This window comes from Schistocerca americana, chromosome 4, assembly GCF_021461395.2.
Source record: "Schistocerca americana isolate TAMUIC-IGC-003095 chromosome 4, iqSchAmer2.1, whole genome shotgun sequence".
Taxonomy (NCBI): Eukaryota; Metazoa; Arthropoda; class Insecta; order Orthoptera; family Acrididae; genus Schistocerca; species Schistocerca americana.
The window spans coordinates 219083289-219107785 of NC_060122.1; the positions used below are offsets into that span (position 1 = coordinate 219083289).

Consider the following 24497-nt stretch of genomic DNA (forward strand, 5'->3'; position numbering starts at 1 on the left):
ATAAAAGGAGGGTTAATGAGTGGGATAAAAATTCAGAGTGAAACAATACCAATTAGATTAGATTAGATTAGATTTACTTTCATTCCAATTGATCCGTAGTGAGGAGGTCCTCCAGGATGTGGAACATGTCAGAAAAACAACAATACATGACAAATATTTAAACTAAAACAAATAAGCTAATGTACCATTCCACAGGTCCCAAGTGGAATGATCGTCATTTTTTAATGAACACTAAGAGTCATTTTACAAATACTATTGCACTGAATTTAAAATAAAAAAGTTTTATATTTATTTATAAGGTGATTCACTGATGAAAGTGAAGAAGAGTTACAAAAGGTGTTGAATGGAATGAACAGTCTAGTAAGTACATAATATGGATTGAGAGTAAACTGAAGAAAGACAAAAAAATGACAATTAACAGAAATGAGTTGAGTGATAAACATAATTTCAAAATTAAGGACCATGAAGTAGGTGAAGTTAAAGAATTCTGCTACTTTGGAAACAAAACAACACATCACAGCCAAAGCAAGGAGGACATCAACAGCAGATTATCACAGGCATAAAGACTGCCCCTGGCCAAGAGAAGTCTAGTAGCGTCAAATATCAACCTTAATTTGAGCAGCAAATTCCTATGAATGTACTTTTTGAGTGCAGTAGGGTAGTGGACTACAGGAAAATTGAAAAAGAAGAGGACTGAAATGTTTGGGATGTGGTGCTATAGAAGTATGTTGAAAATTAGGTGGACCGATAAGATGGGGAATGAGGATGTACTACACAGAATCCGTGAGTTAATGAACATATGGAAAACACTTACAAGAAGTAGCGGCAGGATGATAGGACATGTGTTGAAATATTATTGAATAGCATCCATAGCAATAGAGGGAGCTGTAGAGGGTAAAATTGTAGACGAAGACAGAGATTGGAATACATCCAGCAAATAATTGAAGACTTAAGGTACAAGTGGCACTCTAAGCTGAAGAGGTTGGCACAAGAGAGGAAGCAGTTACATTTCTGTATAGATGTACTTTGACATATACAAAATGTGTTGTGGCATAATGTAACAGTTTGTGTTGTCTTTTTCTTCAGTCATTCATGGAACTCGCTGGGCAGTGGGCATTCCTCCATTCAAATGCAATTGTCAGACTGTATGGTGTTACAATGAGCAGCCCACTTGCCATGGTAATGGAGTACCTGCCTGCTGGACCATTGGATGCCTACTTGAGAGAACATAAGGCAGATATGAAACAAGTTGACTTAGTGGAAGCTGGTTCCTATCTTGCCACTGCCTTGTGGTATCTGGTGAGTGATACACACACTTAAGATAAGTGCTCAGTAATATCCGTTAAGCCTTTATCTTCCATTTTTCCTTATTTCGTGTTAAAGACTATAATCGTTTTCTGTGTTTTGATCTGTAATCATTTGACACACATCATATTTCAAAAATTTTATTCACGTTATTTTGTGTTGTAGCACAGTTTTCAAACGTATTCATAATGAATTACTCAGTTAAGAAATATGTTTTAAGGTTCAACAGGATGCAGCAAATTTTCTATATTGTTATGGCATCAGTACCAGGGTGTTAACCCCCCCTCCACCTCTCACGCTCCCCCATCCCTCCCTCGCTCTCTTTTACATGTGTGCATAAACAATGTCAAGCAAGTGATAATTCCAAAGGCTATTTTTCTCTTTTATTGCTGAAGTTGATAAAAAAAGTCTTTTTTCTACTCAGAAGCAGTGAATAGAACACACAAGAACAACTTAAGCATTTTGTGTCTACAGAAACAGATTGAAGCAGATTGACACAAAAATATACAACATAAATGAATTGATGAATTGATCAGCGTATAGTGCTACATTGGTTGTGTAGAAGCATGGCCACTTTAGCAGTCCTATGAGATATTCCAGTGATATCACATAAACATATCATCAAAGTTAGTATTATGTCAAAGAGTGTCCATGTGTGTCAAGCCCTTGAAGAGCAAGTTCTATTGTTTCAGGTTCCAACTGTTAGAGCAGTGAACTTAGCATTGGTGATACCATGGTAAGGCTGTGGTCAGTCTATACTGTATCCTTTATAGGAAGTAGGTCTGAGGAGTGTGGTCCATGTGATGCACCACCCATAGTCCCATTAATTACCAATTATGTGCACGGCACTGCATTTCCCTACAAAACTGTGAGAATTCCGTAGGTCCTCCTGGGTCACTATTGATCTCAAGAAACTTAGAACCTCTCATACTTGAAATGGGCAATAAAGGCCTAAAACATACACACTTGTGCTTCTGGAATGCTGGAGGAAGGTTGTATTCTGGAGCCATTGTGTCACCGAGAATGTTTGGTATGACATTGTAGGATAACACCCTTTCTGCTGTACCCTCTCAAGTCAGTTGTTTTGTAGTAGGTGGTGGTGTATTCAGTGCTGACTGGAGTGGCGTTTGATGTGACCACTTAAGTTGCAATTGATTCCAGCGGTGCCAACAAGTGTCCTACCTGAGGCCCCCACATGCATTAGGCCACCACGTGCGGCTTCAAACTTGTTCGACTGCTAACCTAGGCACCAGTTGAAACTCTTAGTTCAGACTTTTACACCAAAATAGAACAGTAGAATGTATTGTGGGCAGAGTGTTGCCATTCATAGGAGTAAGAACAGAAGTTTTTGCATTTGCCACCTGTACAGGATTCTTCCAGACTTTTATTGATGATTGACACACTCCTATTAGTGCTCAACAATAGAGTGAGAGCTGTATCTATTGTAAATTCTGTACTAATTTTAAACATTTGGTTTTGTGTGCTAGAACTAAATGCTTTGCCTCCCTTTTGTTTGAGGATGGAGCGTGGCGGATGTGATAATATGTGAGATTTCATATTCCTTACAGAAGTTTGCAAATTGATGAGGGATAAATTTGGGCAGTGGCTGCCCCTGTGTAAGAGCACAAGAATATGTGAACACCATGACTTTTGACACCTTGTGAAGTTATTGACTATTTTTCTCTGAAAGCTATTAAACCTAAGATAGATACAATAATCTGAAATATAAGGCTGTGCTATGTTCCTACTTTCTAGTCTCTACGAAACTTGGCATCAGGGCTGCAAGATCATCTTCAGTTGTGCATGATTTAAGGACCTTTTGTTTATGCTCAACTGACATGACATAATTGCCTTATGGGTCTAATATATATGGATTTGATGAACAACGTGCACAGTTCAAGGCATACTCAGCTAGCTCCTACCACTTAATTACAAGTTTGCGACAGTGCCACTAGGTGGTAGCACACTGGAGCAGACTTTTATCCCCATTAACTTGGCATAAATCCTGCTAGACAGTAGCACACTGCTCAGAATAGCAATTCACTCAGTATATAGTATAATTAGATGAGATGTCAGATAGAAAAACTTATTTTGTGCATTTGTGAATGAATAATGTACACTCCTGGAAATTGAAATAAGAACATCGTGAATTCATTGTCCCAGGAAGGGGAAACTTTATTGACACATTCCTGGGGTCAGATACATCACATGATCACACTGACAGAACCACAGGCACATAGACACAGGCAACAGAGCATGCACAATGTCGGCACTAGTACAGTGTATATCCACCTTTCGCAGCAATGCAGGCTGCTATTCTCCCATGGAGACGATCGTAGAGATGCTGGATGTAGTCCTGTGGAACGGCTTGCCATGCCATTTCCACCTGGCGCCTCAGTTGGACCAGCGTTCGTGCTGGACGTGCAGACCGCGTGAGACGACGCTTCATCCAGTCCCAAACATGCTCAATGGGGGACAGATCCGGAGATATTGCTGGCCAGGGTAGTTGACTTACACCTTCTAGAGCACGTTGGGTGGCACGGGATACATGCGGACGTGCATTGTCCTGTTGGAACAGCAAGTTCCCTTGCCGGTCTAGGAATGGTAGAATGATGGGTTCGATGACAGTTTGGATGTACTGTGCACTATTCAGTGTCCCCTCGACGATCACCAGTGGTGTACGGCCAGTGTAGGAGATCGCTCCCCACACCATGATGCCGGGTGTTGGCCCTGTGTGCCTCGGTCGTATGCAGTCCTGATTGTGGCGCTCACCTGCACGGCGCCAAACACGCATACGACCATCTTTGGCACCAAGGCAGAACCGACTCTCATCGCTGAAGACGACACGTCTCCATTCGTCCCTCCATTCACGCCTGTCGCGACACCACTGGAGGCGGGCTGCACGATGTTGGGGCGTGAGCGGAAGACGGCCTAACGGTGTGCGGGACCGTAGCCCAGCTTCATGGAGACGGTTGCGAATGGTCCTCGCCGATACCCCAGGAGCAACAGTGTCCCTAATTTGCTGGGAAGTGGCGGTGCGGTCCCCTACGGCACTGCGTAGGATCCTACGGTCTTGGCGTGCATCCGTGCGTCGCTGCGGTCCGGTCCCAGGTCGACGGGCACGTGCACCTTCCGCCGTCCACTGGCGACAACATCGATGTACTGTGGAGACCTCACGCCCCACGTGTTGAGCAATTCGGCGGTACGTCCACCCGGCCTCCCGCATGCCCACTATACGCCCTCGCTCAAAGTCCGTCAACTGCACATACGGTTCACGTCCACGCTGTCGCGGCATGCTACCAGTGTTAAAGACTGCGATGGAGCTCCGTATGCCACGGCAAACTGGATGACACTGACGGCGGCGGTGCACAAATGCTGCGCAGCTAGCGCCATTCGACGGCCAACACCGCGGTTCCTGGTGTGTCCGCTGTGCCGTGCGTGTGATCATTGCTTGTACAGCCCTCTCGCAGTGTCCGGAGCAAGTATGGTGGGTCTGACACACCGGTGTCAATGTGTCAATGTGTTCTGTTTTCCATTTCCAGGAGTGTATATTAGGCTTTGCATTTTATCATAGAGAATCCATTTGTATTCCTAACAGGAGAGTGCACCAGTTTAGTAGGTGTTTTTTTTTTTTTTACCTAGAGACAGGGGACAGTTTTGGTAGACATTACTAGTTGGATTTAATCATCTCCACAAATGGCAGTTCATGTTTCAATTTGGTTGTTAACTGTGTGGGCATCAGCTTTCATGTGCACTGTCAACATGAACTTTGTTGAATCTATTTTAAGTGCTAATAGAAAGGTAAATTACCAGGAAAATTTAGCCGCAAAGGAACTAAGGTCTCCCAGACTAGAACCATTGATCAAAAGAGTGACAAAATCAAGTAAACGTGCTTCAAATGAAAATTTAACAAAGAAGTGTACAGTAGGCATAAGTGGTTGAATTGATGCAACATACGAGTGTCTGATTTGTCAATAAGCATAATTCGTGGACTGATTCAGGTGTTGAGGATCATGTACATTTGTCCAAAAAAGTAAAAAAGCATTAAATGTCCACTTAAACAAAAATGTGACACAGAGAGTACCAAAAGATTACACATTATTTTGTTTGTGCCATAAACTGTACTGAATTATGTACAACACAACAAAATTCCACAAAATCATTTCTTTCTTTCATCAGATGAGTTATGTGCATTATTATTAGTAGTAGTATTAGTATCTGCAGTGGTTGCAGGTGTATACCCATTTGTTCATAATCATAACAGTTATATAGCAGATGCTATTTTACATCAGATTTAGCTGAACCTAAAACTTTGTGAACACCCAAAATGTATTGTGGTCTATTATCTGGGACAGTTGCCTGTAGTACCCATTCTGTGGTAAAAATTTTATGTGGTGCTTTCAGGATTGCTTCAGCAGTAGCATTTGCTATTATATGGATGGCATTTACGACATTGTATAATGCATCAGCAGAAACTCAGACCACCAAATGGTTTGGCATAGTCTATGTAGAGGTGTTCTAATTTTTGTTTCAGTGCTGGCCATGGAGTAAAACCTGACTGTAGAGCAAATCTGTCAAAACATGATAATTTTTCACTGTTGTTGGATAACCATATCCAGCATACCTGTCGCCAGGCGATACTGTTTTTTCTGTGTCACCAGCCACGCCAGTGTTCCTTGTGCAAAGGGATTTGAACCTGTCGTCATAGTAGTGGCCGGGGAACTGCTGTGTGATACTGGTTCACGTACGTGCTTTTCATTAGGACACTTGTACTATCAGCAGTTTGTGCCATTGAGGAAAAAAATTGCATAGTGAGGGATCATTTAAATTCATTTTGGATATACAGAATCACTTATGTGAGCAGTAAGTGCTACTAATGGCATGTGATCTGTAATTAATAAATGTAGAACTTAATTAATCATGTAAATGATAACTAATTAGGAAGTAGTTTACTGGACTCTGATTTCGTGTCTTTGATGCATAATTGATTGGTTAAATGCCGTCAGGGTTTCTATTGTGTATGACAAGACTTTTATGTATTTGCATTTATCTTCTGTGAGAATTAATAATTTCCCAATTTCAAATATTGCTAGGCTTGGGGCAGACTGAAGCTTTCTCTTAAGCATAAAAAATGCTGTCACACTCCTCAGAAATTTTTGTGGCATAGATTTACACCAGAGCAATTGATTGGGTGCACAGTTTCAGCTACATTTGTAATTACCTGAATGAATTATTTAATTTTTCCGAGAAATGCCTTTAGTTTCATCAGGGTGTTTCGTTTCAATAATGAGTCTGTAGTTTCTGAATGGTGCTGTTTTCTATATGTTCCTTTGTTCTTGAAATAAACTGCATTTGTCTAAATTAAATTTTAGGCCTATTTCATGCAGTCCGGATCAGAAAATGAAGAGTTTAGTTGAGCGACATTGCTGATCCATGTCTTTGACAATAATGTCACACATGTAGTTTGTACATTAGTACATTTTTGGTTAGCTGCTCCAGAAGTATTTGAAAAATAACATTTACACTTGCGAACCTCTGCAGGTTGAAGGGTGTATTAATAACAGTGATGTGTTGAGCTTCTTGTTTAACAAATTTGTCAATAAGCATCTGTGAATTAAACATTTATAAAAAGTTTCTTGTATGCTGGTCTCAAAAGAAATTCATTTAGGTGTGGAATGGGGTATGTATTTGTTATGGTGATTCTTCAGCTTTTCCCGGCATATTTCTTGACAAAATAGTTTGTGTGTGAATGGCTAGATGTCAGTGCCCAGTGGGCCAACGTTACAGCTAGCAACCACATTGCCATCATCAGGTGCACTGATGAACTGACTGCTGAAGGACCGACATGGTATTTTTATCTTCCCCCCTATAATGATATGTTTACGTAATGTGTATACATAAACATACAGTTATAAATGTCCCCGTTCGTAGCCGCTAATTATAACAATATGTTTACTTTTGTGCTGTAACATATAGCTATAATCAGCGGTGGAAACATATTTGCGAACGCCGACCGTGTGCGGCTGTTTCTTGTTGGATCGTCTGATCAGTCGGAAGTTGCATTGCGGAGGAGAGTAAATGCCTATTCAAAATGTAATTATTTTTGAATAGCTCAACATGAATTTCCTAACGGACCGTAGTTTATCATTCATTTACCAATAGAACATGGTGCGGAGAAAATATTTCGCCGCATACAACTTCCGTCCGATTTCGACGAAAGAATTCGTGACTGTGAACTCTCTATTTGGCAGAAACATAAAGAAAATTAAATAACGTCATGAAGGAGTGAGACATAGATTCTATATTAAATAAATAGTCCATACACCAGTTCCATTTAAATCTGAATTTATGGCGATTAATAGACAAACTTACACTGCAACGAAGGATTTAACATGGATGCCGTTTTGACTGGCACTTCTCGTAATGAAAAACAATTCCTTTGACGTTTTCACATACACGTCGCACAATAAATCTACTGCTAGGCACTTCTAGTATTACACATTTACTTTACACTAGAACAATATTATTTTTTAACAATAATAATACGGCGGCAAGACATACGCGTCCAACACAAGTTACAGGAGACAAGAGAAGAATGAGTAGCTGTTCATCGAGAATATCTTGTACATAAAAAAAAATGTGTAAAAAAGTGTTCTTCTTCTGTCTGTTTTTCGCGCCGCGGTTTTCAAAGTCAATAACTCACAGCATCTCTGACGGCGCTTTGACAATAAACAAGTTACGTCACAGGTCGTTCACCTTTTACATTCTCGCAACATTATTTGCTCACTGTAGCTGTTGCCGAGCGACTGCTCGATTAGTGAATGATTTAAAATGATAAGGCAATCACTTAATGTTACATTCAGTGCCCAGTGGGCCAACGTTACAGCTAGCAACCACATTGCCATCATCAGGTGCACTGATGAACTGACTGCTGAAGGACCGACATGGTATTTTTATCTTCCCCCCCCTCCTTCCTCTCTGATCAGCACTCTGTCCATCATCTGCACCCAGCATCTCTTTCCCCACTCCTCCTACTACCGTGTTTCTCCATCCTATTTTCACGCACAGACATTCCTTCTGGCAACACTTCTGCTGTTCCTAGTTGTTGCTTGTTGAAATATTGTGTATTTTGGACACTGACATCCGTCCGTTCACCTGTGAACTACTTCATGAGGAGAGAATGAAAAATCACATCACATACTTTTACAGAGGAGCTGTCCCACAGCACGAAAAGACTTGACAAGCTGCAGCAACAGAAGAGCTGTTTGCTGAGTGCCTTTGCATTCCTTATGAGATGCAATGAAGAACATGTTGTGCTAAGCTTTGCCAAGATAATGCATCTCATTGATTCAGCAGCAGCCAGAAAAATCAAGAAACATGCCAGCATAGCCATGGTATGGGAGAGAGGACACTTTACTTGCTGGTACCTAGACTTGACTAACAAAGAACTATTCAAATTATATCTACAGCTGGCTGACCAGTTCAGTTCTTGGAAGTGGGAATAGACTGACAGTGTCGTGTAGGACAAAGCAGGCTCTGCACAAAGGAAGGCCAGGTCAAACATCAAAATTTGAGAGCATACTTAAGAGAGAAATCCTTCTGATGCTCCCTGCAAGACCACATCAATCATATGGCCAAACAACTGGATGAGGACACAGTTTCAGTTCTTAAGAAAGGACTCAATTTTGTACCCACTCGTAAATTTGCACCTATCATGGACATTATCATCACAGTAGAACAAGCAGCTGCATGACTTCCAGCTGACACACCTATAGTAGTACATCACAAAATCTGTTATGCTCTCACATGAACAACATCTATGAAACTGAACATCTCTAACAGGGAGAGGGCTGCCATATGGGAACTAAGAGAAGATTCAGATATCATGATCTTACCTGCCAACAAAGGCAGTCCACTGTGGTCGTATCTCACTGGTATTCGGTTGAAAAGATCTGTGACCTGCTAGAAGACAGTGCACACTGGAAGATACTGCTGATCCTAGCAGAGGATAGAGAGGAAGACCATGGCGTTTCTCAAAGATTACGGCTTGCCAAATGAGGTTGTTAAGAAACTACAACAAAGAGCACTAGTTCCATTGTGATCTCATGGACTGCTGAAAATTCATAGAGATGGGGTGCCTTTATGTTCTGTTATTAGCAACATTGGTGCCCTGATGTGCGAGATGTGATCAAAGTGTAATGGGAAATTTTTAATTTCACAGACTTTATACACCGAAGTTTCAAAAAATAAAATTTGTCACGGTGATACCTATGTTCCTGATGTATGTATGTTTTTCTACTTTTTTGAATTTATACTTTATTGTTGTCAGTTGAAAAGCTTATATGTGTTTTAGAGTGCTCAGTAAATGTTTACTTTTAAAAAAGATGGCTCAAAGAATTTGTGTTAAATTTTTCTTGAAAAATGGTAGTGCAGCACCACACTTGAAATGTTGACTCTGGCTTTTGGTGAATCTGCTATGAGTAAGACAAGAGTTTATGAGTGTATGTACATTTCAGGGAAGGTCAAGAAGGCGTTGAAGATGGCGACCACCCTGGATGCCCTAGAACATCAATTACACTTGCCATATCCTTTTTCTCATGACAAGCAATTTTTTCAGGTGTTTTTGACATGAAACGTGTAGCAGCAAAGTTTGTTCCAAAATTTTTGAATTTCAACAGAAAATGACATCACAGAGACATAATTCAGGAATTGCTGAATAAAGTCGACAACAATCCAGAACTTCTAAAGAAGGTTATAATGGGTGACAAAACATGGGTATATGGTATGACATTGAGACCAAGGCGTAATCAACCCAATGGAAACTGCCTCAAGACCCAAGACCAAAAGAAAAATTCAGCCAGTTCAAACACGTGAAGATTCTTATCATTGTTTTCTTCAGTTACAATGGGATAGTGCATCATGAGTTCCTGCTTTATGGTTGTACGGTCAGTGAGGAATACTAGCTGAAAGTTATACACTGTTTGCCTTAAGCAGTGTGAAGAAAATGAATAAAACTTTGGCAAAACAATTTGTGGAAATTGCATCATGATAATGCTCCCACTCACAACTCAATGTTTGAGTTATGCTGCCTCAGCCACCGTATTTGCCCCTGTGACTTCTTTCTATTCCCAAGGCTAAAGAGAACTATGAAATGACATCGTTTTGCCACCATTGATGAGATAAAAACAGAATGACTGAAGGAGTCATGACTGAAAAGTGAGTTCCAGAAGTGCTTCCAAGATTGGAAAAAGAACTGGTACAATCACTTTGAATGGGACAAAATTGATGTTGATGAATAAATAAAGATTCTATAAGAAAAACAAAAATTCCTATTATTTTTTGATCACACCTCTTACTCACTCACTAAATACCTGAAGATTTGTGCAGCCCTTACGTCGGAAGTGTTCGAATCACATTCGCCAATCCGTGGATTTTGTTGGCTGCATTAGCAACTTCAGACGTAAGGATACTGACATCCTCGTGAGCTTTGACATTGTCTCTCTTCTTACATGACTGACTTTATAAGAATCTTTAGAACTTATTAGTCTGAACTTTGACATAGAGAAGACCAATCCTTTTAGCTGTCTTGATGTTGACATACTTTCTTTTCAACCACAGCTACTATGAGCAGACTGGAAGAATAGCCATGGGGAGCCAACTTTCACCAGTTGTGGCCAACATGTATATGGAACATTTTGATGAGGAAGCGTTGGAATCAGCCCGGTGGAAACCTATTTGTTTCTTCCAGTATGTAAATGATGCTTGTGTCATATTACTTCATGAAAGAGACAAACTGAATGACTTCCTCAAACTATCTCAACTCTATACACCAGAATATCAGTTGGAGTGAGTAGGACACTCCTCTTTCCAGATATCATGGTAAAATGAAGGGAGCACATTGGGCCACACCATGAACTGGAAGAAGCTGCACACTTACCTATGCCTACACACAGGCAGATGCCCCCACCCGGTGCAAAGTAATGGGATGCTGAAACATTAGAACATAGGAACTGCACCATCTATGACAATGAGAGTTCCAACCACTTTGCTGTAAAGTGAAAATTTCATTCTGGAAACATCGCCCAGGCTGTGGCTAAGCCATGTCGCTGCAATATCCTTTCTTCCAGGAGTGCTAGTTCTGCAAAGTTTGCAGGAGAGCTCCTGTGAAGTTTGGAATGTAGGAGACAAGATACTGCTAGAATTAAAGCTGTGAGGATGAGTTGGGAGTGGGATTGAAGGGACCAGACTGCTACGGTCATCGGTAGTTGTGAGTTGGGCTTGGGTGGCTCAGTCAGTAGAGCACTTGGCTGTGAAAGGCAAAGGTCCCAAGTTTGAGTCTCGGTCCGGCACACAATTTAATATGCCAGAAAGTTTCACTGTTGAAGATCATTGCTGAGGATACCAACAGCACACCAAATGCAGCAGCCTAACAAGCCTGCAGGTATGGAACATTGCCTATTGGTATTACATGGAATGGATTATGCCCATACTAAGGTTCTGACACAGACTTCTGGGACTGTGTCATTAGAGAATATACCACGATTCAAATAAGGGAACCATTGATCAGTCCTGATAGTGGCTACATCCTTAGTAAGGCCTGGTAACCTGCAGTTGCACTTATGAGAAGATGAATGAGCTGTCCCATAATGAACTGACTTCAGGGGAAGGCGGAGGACCAGCAGAGGTGCTGGCAGCACAGGTATCTCGGTGCAAACACAATATGGAGCAATGATATGCTGGGAGAAGTAAAGGATGAGATACTGGGCATGGATGGCAGATAAAGCTGCAGACCAGAAACAATGCAAAGAGAGCATCTTGCTGCTCCAGGTCCTCTGTAGTCAGTTCTTCAGTGCACACAATGAAATATTGTGCCTGTTGGGCACTGACATCTGGCCCTGCCAATGCCAAATAGTTTTTCAATGTATTATTGATTGGTTGTACCATAATTCTGCTTTTCAGGTCACTTCATGTACGTAATTGCAATTTGACACCAGGATCTGGTAGCTATTTACTACTGTGAAAAGGTACTGATGTGGCAACAGTACAATCACTAGATAATTATAGTCATATCAGATAACAAAATAAAGACTATATGGGATATAGTGAAGGAGGAGACCGGTAGAACCAAACATGGAGAGGGACAAATAGAATTAAGAGTAAATGATACATTGGTGACAGACATGTATAGTTTTGCTGAACTTTTTAGCAAACATTTTATAACTGTTACTGACAAGATGGGGTTGTCAGGTTCTGTAGATGCTGCTATGGAATACCTCAGACCAGACATTTCAAGTAACTTCCATAATATGAATTTGACCCTCACTACCCCAGCAGAAATAATATCCATCATAAAATCTTTAAAATCAAAAAACATCTAGTGGATATGATGAAATATCAACAAAGTTAATTAAAGAATGTGATTCTGAGTTAAGTAAAATATTAAGCTATCTGTGTAACCAGTCATTTATCAGTGGAATATTTCCTGAATGGTTGAAATATGCTGAAGTTAAGCTACTGTTTAAGAAGGGAGATAAAGAAATAGCATCAAATTTCTGTCCAATTTCACTTTTGTTGCCAGCATTCTCAAAAATTTTAGAAAAAGTAATGTACAATCGCCTTTATAACCATCTTATCTCAAATAACATACTGTCAAAGTCACAGTTCAGATTTCTAAAGGGTTCTGATATTGAGAAGGCTATCTACACTTACAGTGAAAATGTGCTTAATTCATTAGACAAAAAATTGCAGGCAACTGGTATATTTTGTGATCTATCAAAGGCATTTGATGTGTAAATCACAATATCCTTTTAATTAAATTAGAATATTATAGTGTAACAGGAAATGCTGCAAAATGGTTCAAATCTTATATCTCTGGCAGGAAACAAAGGGTGTTATTAGGAAAGAGACATGTATCAAGCTATCAGGCACATCATCCAACTGGGAACTACTTACATGTGGAGTACCACAAGGTTCCATTTTAGGGCCCCCTACTTTTTCTTGTGTATATCAATGACCTTTCATCAGTAACATTACCAGAAGCCAAGTTCGTTTCGTTTACTGATGATACAAACATTGCAATAAATAGCAAATCAAGTGTAGTCTTAGAAAGGTCAGCTAATAAAATATTTGTGGACATTAATCACTGCTTCCTAGCCAATTATTTGTCACTAAACTTTGACAAAACACACTACATGCAGTTCAGAACTTGTAAGGGATGTCCCATGAGTATATGCCTAACATACGATGACAAGCAGATAGAAGAAGTGGACAGTGTTAAATTCTTGGGATTACAGCTTGATAATAAATTCAACTGGGAGGAGCACACCACAGAACTGCTGAAGCATCTTAACAAATCTCTATTTGCAATGCGAATTGTGTCAGACATAGGGGATATAAAAATGAAAAAGCTGGCATACTATGCTTACTTCCATTCCATAATGTCATATGGGATTATTTTTTGGGGTAATTCATCAAGCCAAGCTAAAGTTTTCCGGGCACAAAAACGTGCAGTAAGAGTTATATGTGGTGTGAACTCAAGAACATTCTGCAGAAGCCTGTTTAGGGAACTAGGGATACTAACTACTGCTTTCCAATATATTTATTCCTTAATGAAATTTGTCATCAAAAATATATCAATTTTCCAAACAAACAGTTCAATTCATGGAATCAATACTAGAAATAAGAATAATCTTCACAAGGATTTAAAGTCACTTAGTCTTGTACAAAAAGGTGTGCATTATTCAGGAACACACAGTTTCAATTACCTGCCAGCATCCATAAAAAGCTTAACAACCAATGAAATTCAGTTTAAGAGAAGCCTAAAGGAATTATTGGTGGCCAACTCCTTCTACTCCATTGATGAATTTCCCAGTAGAACCAACTGATTTGTGTGACAATATAACTTCTGCACATTTTCAGTGCAGTAATGTGTTCATCATTGTAAATAAGTGTGTGTGTGTGTGTGTGTGTGTGTGTGTGTAAGTACAATCTAACTTCTGCACCAGTTCAGTGCAGTAATGTGTTCATTGTAAATAAGTATTTAGTAGTTGTATTACACATTTATTACATTATAAATAAATAAAAAACTTTTTTAGTTTAAATTCAGTGCATTAGTATTTGTAAAATGATTCTTTCATATAGCGTTCATTAAAAAATGACGACCATGCCACTTGGAACCTGTGGAATGGTACATTAGCTTATTTGTTTGAGTTATAAATATTTGTCATGTATTGTTGTTTTTCTGACTTGTTCTACATCCTGGAGAACCTCCTCACTACGGATCAATTGGAATGAAAGTAAATCTAATCTAATCTAATAATGTGAATACTCTTACTTAGATAATGTGAGTTCTCTTACAAATTGCTGTTCATGGTGTAATATATGGGGGCTAGAACTAGTACTGGATTAAATGGTACATTTCACCAAGTGATTCTACTTGTTCCGAATGTCTAAATGCTGCTGTCTGAGCATATGTACCAATGATTTTCGTACTTGGTGGGCACTGTATTGTAGTTAGAAAGGAAGTGAAGTATAGGAAGGAAAAAAGTACCTTTCAGTTGTGCATCCTCATGAGTCTATTATATTATATGCTCCAGTGTTCTGGAGAGGAACACAGTAAACTGTTTCAAAATCTTCTTCTTTTTCTTTTGTTCTCAGTCCATAAATTGATCAGCAGCAATTCTACTTCTCCAATTTTCCTCTTCTGCAAGTGTCTTTTGTTCTGAGTACATTTTCAATTTCAGATATTTTTGTCTGCCTGATATACTAAAGTATTGCTCTTCATTGTGCATTTTGCCCATGCTTTTTTCCTTCTATTAATTTCACATCGAGCAAGCAAGTTCTGTATAGGTGTCCAACCTATCAATCCTTCTGTTCCTTGGTAGTCCTCCACAATGATGTTATCTTTCTAATTTGTTGAAGACTTCTTCATTGGTCATTCTCTGTCCATGAAATCTTCTGCAACATCTTGCTTCGAAAGCTTGTTGTGTTTTTCATTGTGGCTCCCCTTTACTGTCCAATTCTCCAAACCATGTAGGCTACAAATAATCAGTGTTAGTAGTTCCTTCTTGTTGTGCAGTTCTGGAGAGGAAGACCGTAAACTGTTTCAAAATCTGGCATGATTTATGGTCATTAGTCTATCTTCATTTGTTATTCTGCTAGTCAGGTACTTCAAAATATAGTGCAGAATTTGGTGGCAGATATGCTGTATTATTTCAAAAATTGAGTGTTATGCAGAAACTGAGAGACTGATCACAAAATTCATTCTATTTTATTTTCACTTATGTTTTGCTTATGTGTTCTGTTCCTTATACAGTATAGAAGATAAGCTTTTAAGTAAGTGTAACTAGTAAAAATCAAATGTTCCAAATGATGAACAAAGTAAAAACCATCTACTCAGAAATGCCACTAGTTATGATAAAAATTTTGAATGAACTATGCGAGTATGCTTGAAGCTGCAATTGATATTAACATTTGCAAGGGCACCTACTTGTTAATCTAAATTGAAATACTTTTTAGACATTTGTTGTCAGAAATGAAGCATTGGTTGTCAGCATTTATGATTATCACTCAGTGTCATAGACACAGATAGTACAGATATGACAATATATTTCTGTTAGCAAAAGATTAACTATTGAGTTTTCAGGATGATAATATGTGCTTCAGGCTACTGTACCACATGGTCCGTTTGAACAACTAGGATACTTGGTCGAAGTGGCACATAATACCATTTGGCAGTAGTGCAGAATATGCAGAGTAATTGTGACTTAACAATTTTAATTTAATGAGTTAGTCATAATTTTCTGTTACCATATGCAGGAACAAAACCACAAGATTTATAATAAAATTCTTAGGAATTAATTTTGTTTGTGGTGGCCGTTTAAGTAAGTACCACAATTTTGTTGTGACCTAGTAGTTCCTCACTTCAGGTACTGTCCAGTCAAAAACATAACATTTATAACCAAAAATAAGTAAATAATCCTTAATCACATACAGACTGATCAGACTTTTGCCTAAATGCCATAAGGTAAATGATGCAGACTCCAAGACCAGAATTATCGATTCAGGTTGTATAGAGACCAGAGATTTTTACCTGTTATATCCAAAATTGTGGTGATGTTGCGAGTTGTGTATAGAATGAATGGTATGCACTCTGCAAATGAATACACAAATATGTTGCTGAGAATTGTGTTCATGTTGATGTAACTCTTAATAATATGGGTAAAATGTGGGTCATATCAAAGAAAGCACTTCATACAGCTACACATAGTGGAATCTTGGATTACAGTAAGTGGTACGATGTCTGGTCTTCCTTGAAAGTGAGTATGAACGAAAGCCCACTCTTTATTAAAAATATGAAGGTGATTGTCATATTCTATACAAAACTGAAAACACTGTTTTAGTGGCAAGTATTTTTATGCAAAGTACAGTAATTAACATACATTATGTAAAGTACACTACAAATATTATATGCAAGTGAAAGCAACATACATCACTCTTAAGAAAATCAGTGAAAATCCATGGTGTTTCCATATAGACAAGGATATGCACAGTTATTTTGTTTATTACCATGTTTAACTTATTTTTCTAATCTGTTCTATTTTTATCTTTCATTGCAATAACTTGCAATATTTCTTTATCATTAACATTTGTTTCTTTTTTTAAATTTTATGCAGGAAGAGCGTGGAGTAGCTCATGGAAATATTAGATGCTGGAAGCTTCTAGTTCACACTCACAATGAAAATACATTTTTGGTGAAACTGGCAGATCCTGGACTCTTTGAATACTCATCATCTGAGTGGGTAACACTGAATAACTGAAAGAGTAAACTAAATTAATAAGGAGGTTATTTAAGTCTGATTCTGTACTCTTATACACAGTAATTGAGAGATATTTGTAGTGCAGTGGCCGTAATATTTGATGCTTGTAACCAGAAGAAATCAAAATTTTACTCTATTAAGTAACAGTTTTAATGGTTTGCATTGTTTTGTCTGGTCTGGGCTCTAAAAATAAAAATATACTTGCAGCTGATAAAAGAATTTGCTGTTGTAGTATATGATCCCAAATAATTTATTTTTGGCCAAAAATTAAAAAAAAAGAAAAGAAAAAAAAGATACCACTCGCCCACTTAACAATATTTTAAGCAGTCAAGACCACAAGCAGATGTGTAATTATATATTCTAAATATCCCACTTTTTGCTATGTTCATTCCTGTATGAAACATATTAGAAATGATAATTACTCTGTATGTTCTCCTTCTTTCATTTGATTCTGTTGCACTTTGTGCCTTTAGCCAATAACCATTATAACCACACAACTGGATTCTTGTTTCTAAATCAAAAACTATTCACAAGAGAAATATTTCAGCCTCTTGTATGTTCAGAGTCCAGAAGTGTCTCAAAATGAACTGATAAAATGTCAGTTACATGTTTAGAGGCATTTGGTCCTTTTCAAATTCAAGTTTATTTTATCCTTGTGGAAGAAAGTTCTAATGAACAGACATGTTATTCCCAGCAGATTCTACCAGTGAGCCATGTCTTTTATGATATTGTATTCAGAGTGTTCCACTGAAAATTGATGTTTGGATTTTGTCTTACTGATTCACTAAAATCCCACATAATCAACTTGTAGTGTGATGATCGACTGTTTTTTTGTCAGTATGTATAACTCTTTGTAGAGGTTTTTACCTCCATATCACAAACTTTGTGAATGCATGGACTTGAACAATTTCCATGGACTATGTTTTGTTTATTTTTAAAACAATTTTTACTATCTTGGCTGTGATTCTTTCAATATTGGAAATATTGTTTTTCTCTGTGTCATTGGTAGTAAAGACTACACACTACTTTGTTCCTCTGTAGTAAAACACATGATAACTGTGGTATAAAATCAGTTTCAGTGGAATACATTGTTTTGTTTCAGAAAGAAGTATTTTTTTAGAAAGAAGACCAATGTTTGATGTGAGTTTGTTCAATTATTTTAAGCCTGGATACAGACAGTATAGTATGATACGGATTCATCTTGGATCACCTCCAGTCAACTGCCAAAGAATTGCTGACAGTACTTTCTTGGACGTTAAGTTCTTCAGTTTTATAACAGTTCCTTTCAAAAAGCAATAAATTGCATATTCTCAGTACTTATTTTGCCATAAGGTATACCAAATATAGTGACTCATAGTGACTCTTAGGCTAAATAATTCTGCTGCACACATAACTGTAGCCTTGTGTAGCCAAATTCCTTGTTTTGCTTTTTCACAGAGGTCATATGTATCATCTAGTTCTGCTACAATGAAAAACCAATCTGAGAAACATGGCCCAAGTAAGGGTTGAGGGGTTTTATTCCCAAAGAGTATACTGCTATTGTGCATGTACTTCTGCAATATAAATTAATCGCCAAACATGTTTGGTCTTAATTTCAGTGGTAGTAATTATGGAAGAATAACCCTCACAAAACTAAAGAAGTAACTTCACTTTAAAACAAAAACAAAAGAATAACTAAAACAGATTGTCAGCTCAAAAGTTTACACCTGTGAAATCAGTATCTACTGCTGGGTAATATTCAGTACCATGTTGTGCTATCCAGTTCATTGTAAAATGCTTGGATATTCCTTGACATGCAGTCACAGAGTGATTCATTCGTTATAGCTCAAGTGTATTTCACTCTATGATGGTTGCTCTTCTAAGGTGATCCAGTATGCCAGGGTTCCTGTGACATGACACTCTGCAATATTTAATTGGTCCTAAGTGTGTCCATTCAGATTTATGTCAGCAGTTACTGCAGGCCATTCCACTGAGCAGATCCTGCCTCCTGGTGGAAAGTATTCGAAGTGGATATGGTGTGCTTGTCCATTATCATCTTGAAAGATGAGCCCATTGTGGGAACACTGACTATGGGGATGGACAATTGGTTGGAGGGTCCTTCCCCAGTACTAAACAGTCCTGAAATTACGTTTGAGAGATGTACAGTATCTGTTCATGAGACCAGCTCAAAATGTGACTGACCCATTTCCCTATTTAACCTGTGATACTGCTGCACAATAATTGGCTGCCTCCACACTGTTCTACAGTGATCATAAGGCTTAAGACAAATACTGCACTCATCGGTGAATATAACTCTATATCATTAATATGGGTTCCATTCCAGGTGTTCCTGTGCACACTGCCTGACTCCGTAGTGCTGGAACATTTGTATTGGTAATAATAATGAATGGCTGTAGGACAAATAGATCATGTGGAGATTTTTGTGTTCTGTCTGGGTTGACACAGCCCTCTCTGTTGCCTCCAAAAAGACAGCACACAGTTCTGTTGCATTCTCCTAGGTGTACCTAAGACCCATAATTTGTAGACAGTGTTGGTTGTGTCCAGAGTTTCTGAGGTAGCTTAACACATCTACAAAATGAAAAAAAAAATTAACACATTTATTCATAACATGTACAAGCTGAAACGTGAGAAATGCATAACTTTTGTAATGCTGCTAGTCCTTCAGTGGTGCTGTCTCTGAATTGTTCTTTATACATACTGTTTCACTTGCTAGTGGTTATAACCTACAGTCACTGGCTAGACATTAAGATTAGTAGTGTCATGCTGTAACAATGTATTCAACTGCAAGTCTTTCGAGATCTGGCGGCAGAGCTCAGTGTGCAGCATCTTAAAAAGACTTGTCAACAGGAATGATGTGAAGACAATTTTCTCTGATGGTGTCCATGGTGCCATCCATCAGAGGCAGTGAGTGCTGGAGAAATCATGACTTGTGGAGGCCCATCAGTGGTAGGTTTAAGTGTATTGTCTTCCATGGAGATATGAGCATCATGCCATGTGCAATTGATGAAGATACCATCAATGCAGCATTCCTCTACCACCAAAAATGTGCACTATCATAGCACAGTGTGGATGTGTGAGATGATGTGAGGGAGGTCTATGTCACGGTGCTGCTGGAAGAGGTAGCTGTCATGCGGTGGGAGATGGCACCAACCAACCTGCATCTTGACGTTTGACTTGCGAACCACCGGCCATCTGCCAAAACTACCAAAGGTAGCACTTCCATCCAACAGCACCTGAATGCAGCATTGGTGCTGTTGATGATGCTGAAGATTGTGTGGTTGATTCCGGCTCAGTGTCTGCGTCTGACATTGCTGACAGTTGTGATGGATGGTGCAGCAGTAGCTGTGTATGTGGAATGGTGTCAGCATCCATGCCAGAGTTGTCTGACAACCCATGTGCCCAGGTGTTGGGTATCGACAAAGGCAACTTAGGGCCAATAGTCTGGATACAGGCAACATTTCTGAAATATGAAAATCTGTGGGAGAATGACAATAATCACAAGAACGAAGTTGGTTTTGGTGCTATTGATGGGTGCCTGTTTTGCCGAAAATGGGATAATGAGCTTAGGCACTCGTGTGAGTGACAGTGCCAGGTTGGAGTGACAATGTGAGGTTTGTTATAGATGTGATAGAAAACTTTATCCTTCTTACAGAACTTTGTAGTAAAGTTAGCAGGATATTGAGGAAGAGATAGATGCAGCAGAATACAGTGGTGACAACCATGTAACAATTCTGCTGGCACGGTGTCATTAAAAGGCAGAGTGTGATATGTGCTGAGAAACAACAACAAAGCATTTTCTCCTCAAGTTTAAGGCATGAAGTTTGGACAGCTGAGCTTTGAAAGTGTGAATGAGAAGTTTGGCTTCACCATCGGAGTAAGCAGAAAATTGTGCTGTTCATATATGATGAATTCCATTTTGCTGGCAAATTACTGAAATTCCCATGAAGAAAACTTTGGACAACTATCTGAAACAGTTATTGTTGAGGCAAACCTTCTAAATAAAAGACAGAGACAAGTGCTTTGATAGTGCTAGTGCTAGTTGTCAGATACGTGGAATGACAGATGAATATTTGCTGTATGCATCAATGATAACTGGTCACTTTGTGTTCCAGAAAAGACCAGCAAATTCATGTAGTATGGATGCATTGTCAAGGACCACCAAATCAAAGCCAGTTGAAAAACTCTTGGATGTTGTATGTGCATCCATGGCATCAAACGGGTTTGTGTTCTGTTTGCTTATCCAGCCGAGGCCATGTATAATGATGGTGCACTAGCTACTTAATTCTAATGTTCCCAATGTCCTCATAGTTAAAGTTTCAAAACAATTCGCTTCAATGATGAGGCAATCATGACTGGTTTTTGTTCACTAGGAGAATGTAGTGCATTTGCACCATTCCGAAGAGAAAGGCTGTGTTTAAAGCATAGTATTTTCACGCTAGTGCATCTGAAATCGATTTTGTATTTTGAGACCAAACCAATCAAATGTAGTAAATGTAGCGAGTGAGCCTGCTCATTAGCTTGCGCAATCCATTGACAATCAGTGGGAAATCTGGCAGTGCTTTTGAACCCGAGTGATCAATTTGAAGACGAGGAGCTTCTGATGCATCAGATTCTAGATCAGTTCTCATAGGTAAGTGAGACAGTGTGTCTGCATTAGCATACTGTGCTGCAGGGTGATCAAGACTTTCATACTGGTGCTTGGAAAGAATTAGTGCCCAACATTACAGCTTCTGTGCTGTATGATTGGGCACATCTTACTTCGGATGAAACAGAGCAATCAGTGACTTACGATCAGTCATATGAAAAATTTTTGTGTCATGCAGATACTTACAAAATTTCAGGATGCCATATGTGATTGCTAAGACTTCCTTTTCCAGATGAGTGCAGTTGACTTGGACCTTATTCAACATCTCAGACACAAATGCTTTGGGGCATTCAATGTTTCAAAACTTGTGAGACAAAATTACACCTATTCCATGTGATGCTACATCAATTGCGAGTACTACTGGTTTTTGCAGATTAAAATGAATAAAACATGGGTGACTGGGCAATGGATTTGTCATTTTTTAAGCTGATTGTCCACATTCTCCAGTCCACTGAAAAGGAATATTTTTACACTGGAGGTGATGTGAAAGAGCAGTAATGTACACTGTGTTTAGATTGAACTTGATATAGTAGGTCAGTTTTCCAAGATCTACTTGTAGTTCCTGTACATTTTTACAATAAGGTAATTTCTGAATGGCCTTTAAATGCTTAGTCAAGGGACAAGCAACATGGTCATCTGTGAGATGGCCCAAATATTCTACTTTTGTATTGAAAAAGGAACATTTCTGCAGATTACACTTGGGTCCTGCATAAGTTGAAACTTGAAAACGAGATTCTAAATGTTTGCTATGCTTTTCCAGCCTTTGTCCAGACACAATGTTGTCATCCACATAATTGAGTATTGCCCTTAAGCATAATGTCCTCTTGAAAATCCTTTGCATTTTCCAGTATGCCATTGAACAAATGTCCGTATTTCACACAGTTGATGAGTGTTGGCGTGGAAACCTTGCCTATCAATAGGAAGCACATTGTTTTGAATATGTAAACCAAACAAATCAAATGTATCCTTGCCAAAAATATTGGTACTAAAGTGTGATTCAACTACTGTGAATGACACCAATGTAGCTGTATTTCTTTATTTTGCTTGCAAAGTGTACATCCTGGGAACAGAGATAATTTTGCTGTTGTAGGCTGTGAATTGCAGATGTGATTTATGTAGCTGAGGGTGTCCCAGCTGCTTGTAAGTAGTTTGATTGATCAGTGTGATTGAAGCATCAATATCTGACTGAAATGGCATAGAGGGATTGCAAATCTGTAAGGAAATGAACAGAGTGTGGTTTGTCCTCAGAATGTAACTGTCATTTTTTTAGTTTCAGAGGACTGTCTTTGCCTGATTTGTGATTGATAGAGCTTGTAGCTGTTCCACTGTTAGAGAAGAACTGAGTGGAATGAGCCAGATTTTTTTAACTGTGCATGCCATGTTGTGATTTTTGCACTTTCATTCACAGTTTGTGTGTGCGTTACAAGGAGGAGCGGGTACAGGTTTCTTGTACTTATTTCTTCTATTTTCTATTTTCTATATTCTCACTTCAGAATTTGTGGAGAACAGAATTTACTTTGAATATGTATTGCAGTCATATTTGCTGTGTGTGTCCTGATTCATATCAATGTCAGTATTGCGCGTGGTTGAAGGATCAGTCGTGCATTTACACAAGACTGGTGTGCTTGAGTTAGCAGTGAACTCGGCGACTGCTGTCAACATGTGTCATGCTGGACTGGGGCCTCTGAGAATTATCTGCGGCCAACATTGCAACAACAGACGTGTTCAAGTCTAGGTCCGCAAAGCCTTCTACTTCTAAGCTTCGATTACTTTGAGAACATCATTGAGAACAGGATTGTGATGGTTTAGAATCTCAGACCATATTCTATTGTCATCAAGGTTATGGATAACAGCATCATGAAGCACTTTATTTTGAATAGAAGCCCCACAAGTGCAGCTGAATTTACAGTTCCTAGTCATGCCCTTGAGATCAGCAGTCCATTCTCTTATTATGATGATATATATGAAAAAAAATTGAAATGAGCAACAGCAGCTACATGAACCTGAGCTTCAAAAATTTTGTACAATTTCCTAACAATGTCTTCATAGGTTATGGTTTGGGGCTGTAACTGAGGGAACATCTTTCTACATAAATGTAAAATATGTACTCCTAGCCATGAAAACAAGAATGAATGTCATTAGTCACCTGACTTTTGTAGGCAGCAAAGTGTTGTTCTAACTGCATCCAGTATTCCATCCATACCTTTTACCTTGCATTAAAAGAGCGAAATTGTGGAGATAGCTCCTGGCCACTGGCATTCTGTGCTTCTGTCGCAGTTTGTTGCTGGGTTTGTTGGCTTCCTCCAGTTTGGTAATACTTGCTAGCAACAATTGGTTTGTTGGCTGTGAAACTAGGTAAATGCAGTGAGTGGTTGCTCTCCATAAGTTGCCACTCTATACACAAATTAAATATTATATAATAAATGATTAATGGAAAATCTCATATAAGATGTGAAACAAATACTAACAAAGAGATAGAGGTGCTGGCCAGTACTTACCTCAGCTCAGTACAGCCGATAGATACACATAAAACAGAACTGAAAATTTACATTCCTAGCTTTCGGAACTTTGTTCCATCATCAGGGAGGAGAGAGGGGAAAAAAGGGAAGAAGGGAAAGTGGATTCAGTTACTCACAACCCAGGTTATGAAGCAACAGGGAAAGGTAAACAGGGAGGGTAGCAAGGATGGAGGCATGGTTGTCAGAGGGACAACCATGCACAAGGATGGA

General features: G+C 39.0%; 1 protein-coding gene across 1 annotated transcript in view; it reads left to right on the top strand.

Moving 5' to 3' along the window:
• Window positions 1–24497, top strand: part of LOC124613155 (tyrosine-protein kinase hopscotch) — a 189515-nt gene that overhangs the window by 53432 nt on the left and 111586 nt on the right. The window contains exons 7-8 of the mRNA XM_047141782.1: window positions 1087–1299; window positions 16980–17101. Of these exons, the coding sequence (XP_046997738.1) occupies window positions 1087–1299; window positions 16980–17101 (335 nt within the window). The remainder of the gene's footprint in view (window positions 1–1086; window positions 1300–16979; window positions 17102–24497) is intronic.